At 40.0% G+C, this 11,968-nt stretch overlaps 2 protein-coding genes across 2 annotated transcripts; both read left to right on the forward strand.

Annotated features, from left to right (window-relative positions):
- Positions 1-572: 572 nt before the first annotated feature.
- Positions 573-1,382, forward strand: LOC144437002 (uncharacterized). The gene has a single exon (XM_078125868.1). The coding sequence runs from the start codon at positions 573-575 to the stop codon at positions 1,380-1,382; it is 810 nt and encodes a 269-aa protein (XP_077981994.1).
- A 152-nt stretch (positions 1,383-1,534) lies between these two features.
- On the forward strand, positions 1,535-9,012 carry LOC144437003 (uncharacterized). Its single transcript, XM_078125870.1, has 2 exons — positions 1,535-2,618; positions 6,419-9,012. Exons 1-2 carry the CDS (start codon positions 1,535-1,537, stop codon positions 9,010-9,012), a joined length of 3,678 nt encoding a protein of 1,225 aa, XP_077981996.1.
- Positions 9,013-11,968: the final 2,956 nt, after the last annotated feature.

Below are 11,968 nucleotides of genomic sequence, written 5' to 3' on the forward strand. Positions count from 1 at the left end.
GAAACAGCTTATAGCGTTTAAAGCCCCGGCTTTCAATCCCAGGGTCTCGCATAAGTGGCTACTCCGCCCCCACAAACATCGCCTTATCTGCTATCAGTAAATCGAATGCCTAACGTATACATATCAATTTCAAGTTTTACCATCAAAATATACCAAAGACAAGGTGAAGCAGTAACATTATTATTTTCACTTTTCCACTGCACAAGATCGGGAGTGTTCGTGACCATAGCTAGGTTACCGGTTTTGGAGGCAACTAGATTAGCGTCAGTGGCCTGAAAGGGACGCTGTGGACGGCATGCAACGTCTATTTTTAGTGACACTTTGTATGGAATGCGCCTTAGAGTGGCCCTATTTTTTCTGTTTCTCATTACTGTACCATTACAAATCACGGAAACCCAAAGTTGAGTATCACTGTCATATATGCTCCCACTGAAGGTTCTTCACCTGCAGTTAAGGAAGACTTCTACACCTCCCTTGCGGACCACCTTGATCAAGTGAAGAAGCATAATACCCACCTTGTTCTTGGTGATTTTAATGCCAGAATTGGAACAGACAGTCATGCTACTCATCCTATGGTTGTAGGCAGACACTGTTATTACAATGACACAAACGAGAATGGAAAGTTACTAGTGAACCTGTGTGAGGAACTAAAGTTCAGACCAGTCCAGCCTAGGTTCCCACAACCACGCTGCCGCCAGTGGACCTGGAGGCATCCAGCTGGATCAAAACAACAACTGGATCATATACTGATCAACAGCAAGTGGATCAACTCCCTTAGAAACTGCCGTGCATACAACTCTGTAGAGCTGGACTCGGATCATCGCATCGTCAGTACCATGTTAGTCACAAGCTTGAGAACAAGCAAGGGAAAGCCATGCCGGAGACTGAGGTTCAACTGGAGGAAGCTGCACGATCCAGAAACAAGGGTTGCATTCCAGCTGGAACTTTCAAACCGCTTCCAAGTACTCAAACTAGATGATAATTCTATCAACATCACTGACAGATATGAGTCCTTTGATACAGCTGTAAGAGAAGTAACCGAGAAAGTTGTTGGCAAGAAAGAACCATGCGGATTACCTACCTGGGTATCTGACAAGACTGTCAAACTCAAGTTAGAGAGGGACAAGGCAAAGAGGAAATTCTCTGTTTCCAAATCTTCCAAATCAAGAGAGTTGTGGAGGAAGCTGAATTGTGACCTCAATAAATCCTACAAAGCTGATGAAGCCGCTGCACTTAACAAGCAGATGGAAGATCGGAAATCAGCTGATGAGACAGGAAATTACACAGCTACCTGGAAGATCATTGACACACTCTCTGGAAAGAAAACCAGACAGAATGTCAAGGTAAAGATGAGAGATGGTTCAGCTCCTTCAAATGACTAAGAACTCCTAAATGAATGGAAGAGTTTCTTCAGTACATTGCTCAACAATGACACTGGGCAAGCTCCATCAAACTTGCCTCCACCAGCCGAAGAGGATTTGCCCATCGATCAGACCCGCCTACTCGTGATGAGACTGCAAAAGCTATCAAAACCATGAAAGTGAACAAAGCTGCTGGTCTAGATAGTGCCATCACATCAGAGACTCTTCAAGGAGGTGGTAATCAAATGCTTGATGTCATCCATGCATTTTGCTGTGAAGTCTATACCACTCTGACCCCTCCTCATCAATGGATCACCAACGTTATCATTCCATTGCCCAAGAAAGGGGACCTTTCCATGATGACTAACTACAGAGGCATATCACTGATGTCAATAGCTGCAAAAGTCTACAATAAGATTCTCCTGAACCGAATTCGACCACATGTAGATCCACTACTGAGGAAGAACCAGGCAGGTTTTAGACCAGGACGCAGCTGTGCTCAGCAGATACATATCCTAAGAAGAATCGTGGAAGGCTTCAAGGAATATCAACTGCCCTTGACAGTCACTTTTGTGGACTTCAAAAAGGCCTTCGATTCCATCAATAGATTAGTAATGTTCTCTGTTCTACGGCATTATGGTATACCAATGTCTCTGGTCAATGCAGTACAAGTACTCTACAGTAATTCCACCAGTGCTGTAATGGTCGACGGAGGAATCTCTGAACCCTTTAATGTAACAACTGGAGTTCTTCAAGGTGATGTTTTGGCACCCTTTCTCTTTATAATCCTTGTTGACTACTTGTTAGGAAAGGCATCTGAATCTGGCACAGGAGTTGAGACCCACCTCAGGCAGTCAAGAAGATATCCGGCTAAATTTCTGAATGATTTGGATTTCGCCGATGACATCGCTCTCCTTGAGTCAACAATGCCACGTGCACAGCTGCAGCTGACCCGAACCTCTCATGCAGCTGCAGACCTTGGTCTCATTATCAGCGCACCCAAAACAGAGTTCATGACTGTCAACTGTCACCCACAGCCTCCCCTCCAAGTGTATGGTAATACAATCAACCATGTAAATGACTTCAGATACTTGGGTTCCATGATGGGATCCAGCGACAGCGACCTGAAGCGAAGGAGAGCTCTTGCTTGGACAGCTTTCTGGAAATTAGAGCATCTGTGGAAAAGTTCCAGCATCCCAATATCAACCAAAATTAAGCTGTTTAATACAACTTGTGTCACCATATTGTTGTATGGCTGTGAGTCACGGATAATCTCTAAGGATATGTAGAATAAAATCAACTCCTTTGGCACATCATGTTACCGTATAATTTTAAACATCAAGAGGATTGACAAAGTAACAAATGTTACTATCTACAATCTTACGGAGACTGTGGCCCTTGTCGAGAGAGCCAGGAATCGTCAACTGAAATTCCTTGGACATGAACTGCGCATGCCTGATGGGGAGCCTGTCAAGGAGTATGCATTGTATGTCCCAAAACATGGAAAGAGGAAACCTGGAAGGCAAAGAACCCTGTTCTCAAAATACATCCACTGTCTTCTGGGAGATGCAGATGGCATGCTGAATCATGGTCAACTGTCAAAAATGGCTCAAAACCGTTGTGGTTGGAGGAAACTTATGGTCGACTGCTGCGTAGCCGAACGATGATGATGATGATGACAAATATGGGTCGCGGTCGGTCTGTCGGTCGGTCGATGAAAAAAGTCATCATGTAGTTGCTATCTGAGATCTTTGTTTTTCCGTTAAACTTCCTTGCCAAACGATACATGTATGTCCTAACTTACATTGAACGAACTAAGGACACATAAATACGTTTCAGAGCGTGTGCAGTTGCGCCAAATCTACGTATACTCAGTACTGGTAATAATAAGTCAAATAGACAGATATTCAGATTCTGTGGCCGATCTAAACCAGTACTTTAATATTTAAGATACCACATCTGACATGGAGTCTTGTTGGTCAAATGATTATATAACAAGGTCCAAGTCTGTAATTTTCCGTATCAATCTTTTGATGCTTCGGCTTGGCTCTGAATGCTGAAAGACTTTCGCCAAAATTTGAACAACCATCATGCCCTATTCAACCTTTGAATTGATAGGAGAGAGAGCAACCTTTTTTCATATGTGCACAACTAGGATTCACCATATCATCTCCAGAGAATTCAGTAAGTTTAAAAGGGTTCCTGTACCATTATAGGTCTGTGTACGTGATAATAATAATTGTAAACCTCTGCCCAGACCTTTTAATTAAAATTCCATATCATAATCTTATGGCCACTTTAAGAAAACTAACAAGGAAGTAAATTAGTGAGAAATGGTTGAATGTTTACCTGTCACAAGGTACACTTGAATGGCACTCCACTTCTAATTTTCATATCTGACTCAACATGGAGTAATTTGAACCAATATTTTGTACTCGTGAAAACAAGCAAGCAAACCAAACCATTCTATATCTGGTACGGTGTTGAATTTACTTAGTCCAAGCTCAAAACAGCTTGTTCCTTTACAGCTTTATATTACAATGAAGGGTAGAAGTCAGTTAAATGTGTTCAAACAAATTGAATTTCAAATAATGAAGGGATTTGTTTAGTGAATGCCAATTACCTTAAACTTGGCTAAAATGATCAGATATTGAAGCTATACATTTAAACAAGTAAGACTCAATGATTTTATAACAATTAAATTAGATCTTGACACGACTCTTGTTTTGAATTTTGTGAAATATTTTGATCACGCGAGTCTTACTGTTCAATCCTTGATACATACCTGTAGCACAGCCGAACTTGATGTTGGCAGCTAGAGAAAACAGGAAGAGGACGAATAACACTGGAATAGCCATTCTCCGTTGTGAAGAAATGTGCAAAAATATATTTTCTGTCTGATGTAATGTAACAGGTGCTTGGCCAAAAGTCTATTACTTTTGTATGCTAAACTACAGACTCGTCTCTTTAGTGATAAACTATTAGCCCTGGACTGTTCCACTTGGTTGCCAATATGAAAAAAACATGGGTTGCAGATAATTGTAATTTGGAATAACCTCATGACGAGGCGGACCAATAACAACATCTTACAGTTCAAACATAGACGTGTGGTCGATTGTTATCTCTGCTACTGTGTGGACATTTTTTTTGAATTGCACAGTATTACTTTTACCTATATTTTTCTCTTTTTGCTGTCTTTCGCATGTCTTTCTTTTTTTGTATGCATTTCAGTGATTCGAATTTTCCCTGCGTCCTATCCTTGGTGCAACGTTATGTTTATATATTTTGTGTATCTTTAGTTGTATTAAAGTTTTAATACCTTGGATGTATTTACATTCTAGCTAGAGCTACTCTCCTAAACAACAATAACAAAATGATAATATGATAAAACAGACATTTAGAAGACAAATAACACGTCTTGATGGCAACAAAACAACGTACCACCATTCAAAAGACTAGCAGAAAGTATTCCAGGGTCAAAGGTTGTGTAAGGATGTGTTGGAACATGTACCATGGTCTCTTCCATTGAAAAGAGGCAGTTATATACATGTGTATATTGTTTACTTCGTGCAAAGAATTTTAATAAGCATATGAATCATAATTACTTTGTGCAGTAGAAACTGATGACAACATTATAGAATCTTAATGAAGGAAAACTACTCGTTTTAAAAATAACCATGTTTAAGTTTCACTCCCAGTCAGCTTTCAATTCGAAAACTGGACCTTACTATTCTTGTTCAAGAATTACATCCATTGTTTATCTGTAAACAGCACTATGTAGTACTAGCTAGAACAGTTGCTAGAATTTTAAATTTACACCAAAAAAGCAATAATTTGAAATGGTGCAGTTATCTGTCCACATCAAGTACCTTATTGCTTACATTTCCATTGTTGATACGAATTAGACATATACCTTTGACATTTCAGCATTAGTTTGAGGGCCATTTTTGTTATCTGAAAACGTCAATTAAGTACTTGCAATTTCCTGGTTCATTGTACTGATCACCATACGCCTACTTGTTGTATTAATTTTATACGCTAAACAGAGATTTTCAAAATCACCACCGTGACTCGCTCGAGTGTTGACCCCAACTATGGTATGAGCATGAAAGGCGGGATTTGTTTTCTGTTTGTTTGCTTGTGTTTTATTTTCGACGTGCTGATCCTGATGTGCACCACTATCTCCTTCATTTCGGAAGTAAAAAACTGTAATGTATCCGAGAATCTAATTACATATTATCACGAGTTAGAACTTGGCAAAGGTTTATAGAGTAAAGTCACTCTCCACTCCTGACGATTAAAAAAAAATCAATAGACCTAGATATTTGCTACTCGTTGCATTCCCAACTCCTATATTCAGTAGGATGAGGAGCAGGACCGAGGACAGAATTCGTACTCTGCAATCAAATAACGCCATGTTTGCCAAAGTCTTGTGACTATATATCATATGACTTTATACCCTGATAGCTGACAAAATGTTGACTCCGTGTTTGACATGTACAAGATTAGGAGTCATCTACCGGATCTAATATTAAGTATTTTTAGTCTATGTCAATGTAATTTGCATAGATTATGGTATACCTTTGCTTCATTCGTTTACGCTATGTTTTTGTTTACTCTAGAAACAGTTTATAGCGTTTAAAACCCCGGCTTTCAATCCCAGGGTCTCGCATAAGTGGCTACTCCGCCCCCACAAACATCGCCTTATCTGCTATCAGTAAATCGAATACCTAACGTATAAATATCAATTTCAAGTTTTTACCATCAAAATATACCAAAGACAAGGTGAAGCAGTAACATTATTATTTTCAATTTTCCACTGCACAAGATCGGGAGTGTTCGTGACCATAGCTAGGTTACCGGTTTTGGAGGCAACTAGATTAGCGTCAGTGGCCTGAAAGGGACGCTGTGGACGGCATGCAACGTCTATTTTTAGTGACACTTTGTATGGAATGCGCCTTAGAGTGGCCCTATTTTTTCTGTTTCTCATTACTGTACCATTACAAATCACGGAAACCCAAAGTTGAGTATCACTGTCATATATGCTCTCACTGAAGGTTCTTCACCTGCAGTTAAGGAAGACTTCTACACCTCCCTTGCGGACCACCTTGATCAAGTGAAGAAGCATAATACCCACCTTGTTCTTGGTGATTTTAATGCCAGAATTGGAACAGACAGTCATGCTACTCATCCTATGGTTGTAGGCAGACACTGTTATTACAATGACACAAACGAGAATGGAAAGTTACTAGTGAACCTGTGTGAGGAACTAAAGTTTAGACCAGTCCAGCCTAGGTTCCCACAACCACGCTGTCGCCAGTGGACCTGGAGGCATCCAGCTGGATCAAAACCACAACTGGATCACATACTGATCAACAGCAAGTGGATCAACTCCCTTAGAAACTGCCGTGCATACAACTCTGTAGAGCTGGACTCGGATCATCGCATCGTCAGTACCATGTTAGTCACAAGCTTGAGAACAAGCAAGGGAAAGCCATGCCGGAGACTGAGGTTCAACTGGAGGAAGCTGCACGATCCAGAAACAAGGGTTGCATTCCAGCTGGAACTTTCAAACCGCTTCCAAGTACTCAAACTAGATGATAATTCTATCAACATCACTGACAGATATGAGTCCTTTGATACAGCTGTAAGAGAAGTAACCGAGAAAGTTGTTGGCAAGAAAGAACCATGCGGATTACCTACCTGGGTATCTGACAAGACTGTCAAACTCAAGTTAGAGAGGGACAAGGCAAAGAGGAAATTCTCTGTTTCCAAATCTTCCAAATCAAGAGAGTTGTGGAGGAAGCTGAATTGTGACCTCAATAAATCCTACAAAGCTGATGAAGCCGCTGCACTTAACAAGCAGATGGAAGATCTGAAATCAGCTGATGAGACAGGAAATTACACAGCTACCTGGAAGATCATTGACACACTCTCTGGAAAGAAAACCAGACAGAATGTCAAGGTAAAGATGAGAGATGGTTCAGCTCCTTCAAATGACCAAGAACTCCTAAATGAATGGAAGAGTTTCTTCAGTACATTGCTCAACAATGACACTGGGCAAGCTCCATCAAACTTGCCTCCACCAGCCGAAGAGGATTTGCCCATCTATTCAGACCCGCCTACTCGTGATGAGACTGCAAAAGCTATCAAAACCATGAAAGTGAACAAAGCTGCTGGTCTAGATAGTGCCATCACAGCAGAGGCTCTTCAAGGAGGTGGTAATCAAATGCTTGATGTCATCCATGCATTTTGCTGTGAAGTCTATACCACTCTGACCCCTCCTCATCAATGGATCACCAACGTTATCATTCCATTGCCCAAGAAAGGGGACCTTTCCATGATGACTAACTACAGAGGCATATCACTGATGTCAATAGCTGCAAAAGTCTACAATAAGATTCTCCTGAACCGAATTCGACCACATGTAGATCCACTACTGAGGAAGAACCAGGCAGGTTTTAGACCAGGACGCAGCTGTGCTCAGCAGATACATATCCTAAGAAGAATCATGGAAGGCTTCAAGGAATATCAACTGCCCTTGACAGTCACTTTTGTGGACTTCAAAAAGGCCTTCGATTCCATCAATAGATTAGTAATGTTCTCTGTTCTACGGCATTATGGTATACCAATGTCTCTGGTCAATGCAGTACAAGTACTCTACAGTAATTCCACCAGTGCTGTAATGGTCGACGGAGGAATCTCTGAACCCTTTAATGTAACAACTGGAGTTCTTCAAGGTGATGTTTTGGCACCCTTTCTCTTTATAATCCTTGTTGACTACTTGTTAGGAAAGGCATCTGAATCTGGCACAGGAGTTGAGACCCACCTCAGGCAGTCAAGAAGATATCCGGCTAAATTTCTGAATGATTTGGATTTCGCCGATGACATCGCTCTCCTTGAGTCATCAATGCCACGTGCACAGCTGCAGCTGACCCGAACCTCTCAGGCAACTGCAGACCTTGGTCTCATTATCAGCGCACCCAAAACAGAGTTCATGACTGTCAACTGTCATCCACAGCCTCCCCTCCAAGTGTATGGTAATACAATCAACCATGTAAATTACTTCAGATACTTGGGTTCCATGATGGGATCCAGCGACAGCGACCTGAAGCGAAGGAGAGCTCTTGCTTGGACAGCTTTCTGGAAATTAGAGCATCTCTGGAAAAGTTCCAGCATCCCAATATCAACCAAAATTAAGCTGTTTAATACAACTTGTGTCACCATATTGTTGTATGGCTGTGAGTCACGGATAATCTCTAAGGATATGGAGAATAAAATCAACTCCTTTGGCACATCATGTTACCGTATAATGTTAAACATCAAGAGGATTGACAAAGTAACAAATGTTACTATCTACAATCTTACGGAGACTGTGCCCCTTGTCGAGAGAGCCAGGAATCGTCAACTGAAATTCCTTGGACATGTACTGCGCATGCCTGATGGGGAGCTTGTCAAGGAGTATGCATTGTATGTCCCAAAACATGGAAAGAGGAAACCTGGAAGGCAAAGAACCCTGTTCTCAAAATACATCCACTGTCTTCTGGGAGATGCAGATGGCATGCTGAATCATGGTCAACTGTCAAAAATGGCTCAAAACCGTTGTGGCTGGAGGAAACTTATGGTCGACTGCTGCGCAGCCGAACGATGATGATGATGACAAATATGGATCGCGGTCGGTCGGTCGGTCTGTCGGTCGGTCGATGAAAAAAGTCATCATGTAGTTGCTATCTGAGATCTTTGTTTTTTCGTTAAACTTCCTTGCCAAACGATACATGTATGTCCTAACTAAGGTTGGACGAACTAAGGACACATAAATACGTTTCAGAGCGTTTGCAGTCGCGCCAAATCTACGTATACTCAGTACTGGTAATAATAAGTCAAATAGACAGATATTCAGATTCTGTGGCCGATCTAAACCAGTACTTTTATATTTAAGATACCACATCTGACATGGAGTCTTGTTGGGTGAATGATTATATAACAAGGTCCAAGTCTGTAATTTTCCGTATCAATCTTTTGATGCTTCGGCTTGGCTCTGAATGCTGAAAGACTTTCGCCAAAATTTGAACAACCATCATGCCCTATTCAACCTTTGAATTGATAGGAGAGAGAGCAACCTTTTTTCATATGTGCACAACTAGGATTCACCATATCATCTCCAGAGAATTCAGTAAGTTTAAAAGGGTTCCTGTACCATTATAGGTCTGTGTACGTGATAATAATAATTGTAAACCTCTGCCCAGACCTTTGTTTGGGATAAGGCGAATTCTACAGATACCTTTTACTGATAGTTAGAGGTCAAGTTAGAGGTCATTAACTGAAAATAATCGGACACTATTGGGTAAAACTTCATTATTTTGTCCGAGGCTCAGAAGAGATTTTAGGGTTCTAACCAGAGCGTCAACCTTGTTATCTACAGCCCCGTTACTTAAACTCTTACCTTTTTCAAACAGTGGCGTTCGGTCGCCCTTGCAAGCTACTGATCTAATGAGCATACAGTTGGACTGACTCTATATTCGGATATATTGTTTACCTAGTTGTGACAGTGGTAAGTGCATGGTATAAGGAGTAACGTGTATGCCACATTACAATCCACAGTGTTAAAGTTGGCAGTAACCGAATTTACAATCAAAACCTTTTACACGTTGTTTGACTTTTTGCACTATATTGAATAACTAACACGGACACAGCTACATTACTTCATAATGTTTTGCAAATGAAATAGAAAACATAGAAAAATCGTTTAAGTGATTAAAATTCCATATCATAATCTTAATTTTCATATCTGACTCAACATGGAGTAATTTGAACCAATGTTTTGTACTCGTGAAAATAGGCAAGCAAACCAAACCATTGTACCTGGTACGGTGTTGAATTTACTTCGTCCAAGCTCAAAACAGCTTGTTCCTTTACAGCTTTATAATACAATGAAGGGTAGAAGTCAGTTAAATGTGTTCAAACAAATTGAATTTCAAATAATGAAGGGATTTGTTTAGTGAATGCCAATTACCTTAAACTTGGCTAAAATGATCAGATATTGTAGCTATACATTTAAACAAGTAAGACTCAATGATTTTATAACAATTAAATTAGATCTTGACACGACTCTTGTTTTGAATTTTGTGAAATATTTTGATCACGCGAGTCTTACTGTTCAATCCTTGATACATACCTGTAGCACAGCCGAACTTGATGTTGGCAGCTAGAGAAAACAGGAAGAGGACGAATAACACTGGAATAGCCATTCTCCGTTGTGAAGAAATGTGCAAAAATATCTTTTCTGTCTGATGTAATGTAACAGGTGCTTGGCCAAAAGTCTATTACGTTTGTATGCTAAACTACAGAATCGTCTCTTTAGTGATAAACTATTAGCCCTGGACTGTTCCACTGGGTTGCCAATATGAAAAAACATGGGTTGCAGATAATTGTAATTTGGAATAACCTCATGACGAGGCGGACCAATAACAACATCTTACAGTTCAAACATAGACGTGTGGTCGATTGTTATCTCTGCTACTGTGTGGACATTTTTTTTGAATTGCACAGTATTACTTTTACCTATATTTTTCTCTTTTTGCTGTCTTTCGCATGTCTTTATTTTTTGTATGCGTTTCAGTGATTTGAATTTTCCCTGCGCCCTTTCCTTGGTGCCACGTTATGTTAATATATTTTATGTACCTGTGGTTGTATTAAAGTTTTAATACGTCTTGGATGTATTTATAATCTGGAGCTACTTTCCTAACCGACAATAACAAAATGATAATATGATAAAACAAACATTTAGAAGTCAAATAACACGTCTTGATGGAAACAAAACAACGTACCACCATTCAAATGACTAGCAGGAAGTATTCCAGGGTCAGAGGTTGTGTAAGGATGTGTTGGAACATGTATCATGGTCTCAGCCATTGAAAAGAGACAGTTATATACATGTTTATATTCATTACTTCGTGCAAAGAATTTTAATAAGCATATGAATCATAATAACTTTGTGCAGTAGAAACTGATGACAACATTATAGAATCTTAATGAAGGAAAACTACTCGTTTTAGAAATAACCATGTTTAAGTTTCACTGCTAGTCAGCTTTCAATTCGGAAACTGGATCTTACTATTCTTGTTCAAGAATTACATCCATTGTTTATCTGTAAACAGCACTATGTAGTACTAGCTAGAACAGTTGCTAGAATGTTAAATTTACACCAAAAAAGCAATAATTTGAAATGACGCAGGTTTCTGTCTACATCGAGTACCTTATTGCTTACATTTTCATTGTTGATATGAATTAGACACATACCTTTGGCAAAGATACGAATTTCAGCAGCAGTTTGAGGGCCATTTTTGTTATCTGAAAACGTCAATTAAGTACTTGCAATTTCCTGGTTCATTAGTACTGATCACCATACGCCTACTTGTTGTATTAATTTTATAGGCGGGATTTATTTTCTGTTTACTTGTGTTTTAATTTCGACGTGCTGATCCTGATGTGCACCACTATCTCCTTCATTTCGGAAGGAAAAAACTGTAATGTATCCGAGAATCTAATTACATATTATCACGAGTAAGAACTTGGCGAAGGTTTATAGAGTAAAATCACTCTCCACT

The sequence above is a fragment of the Glandiceps talaboti genome, chromosome 6, assembly GCF_964340395.1.
Source record: "Glandiceps talaboti chromosome 6, keGlaTala1.1, whole genome shotgun sequence".
NCBI lineage: Eukaryota > Metazoa > Hemichordata > Enteropneusta > Spengelidae > Glandiceps > Glandiceps talaboti.

Excerpts from the sequence above, each read along its gene's own strand:
- LOC144437002 (XM_078125868.1), top strand. The coding sequence starts at position 573 with ATGGTTGTAGGCAGACACTGTTATTACAATGACACAAACGAGAATGGA.
- LOC144437003 (XM_078125870.1), top strand. The coding sequence starts at position 1,535 with ATGAAAGTGAACAAAGCTGCTGGTCTAGATAGTGCCATCACATCAGAG. Across the intron at positions 2,619-6,418 it reads CACCATATTGTTGTATGGCT|GTTCTTCACCTGCAGTTAAG; the intron begins GTGAGTCACGGA and ends CTCTCACTGAAG.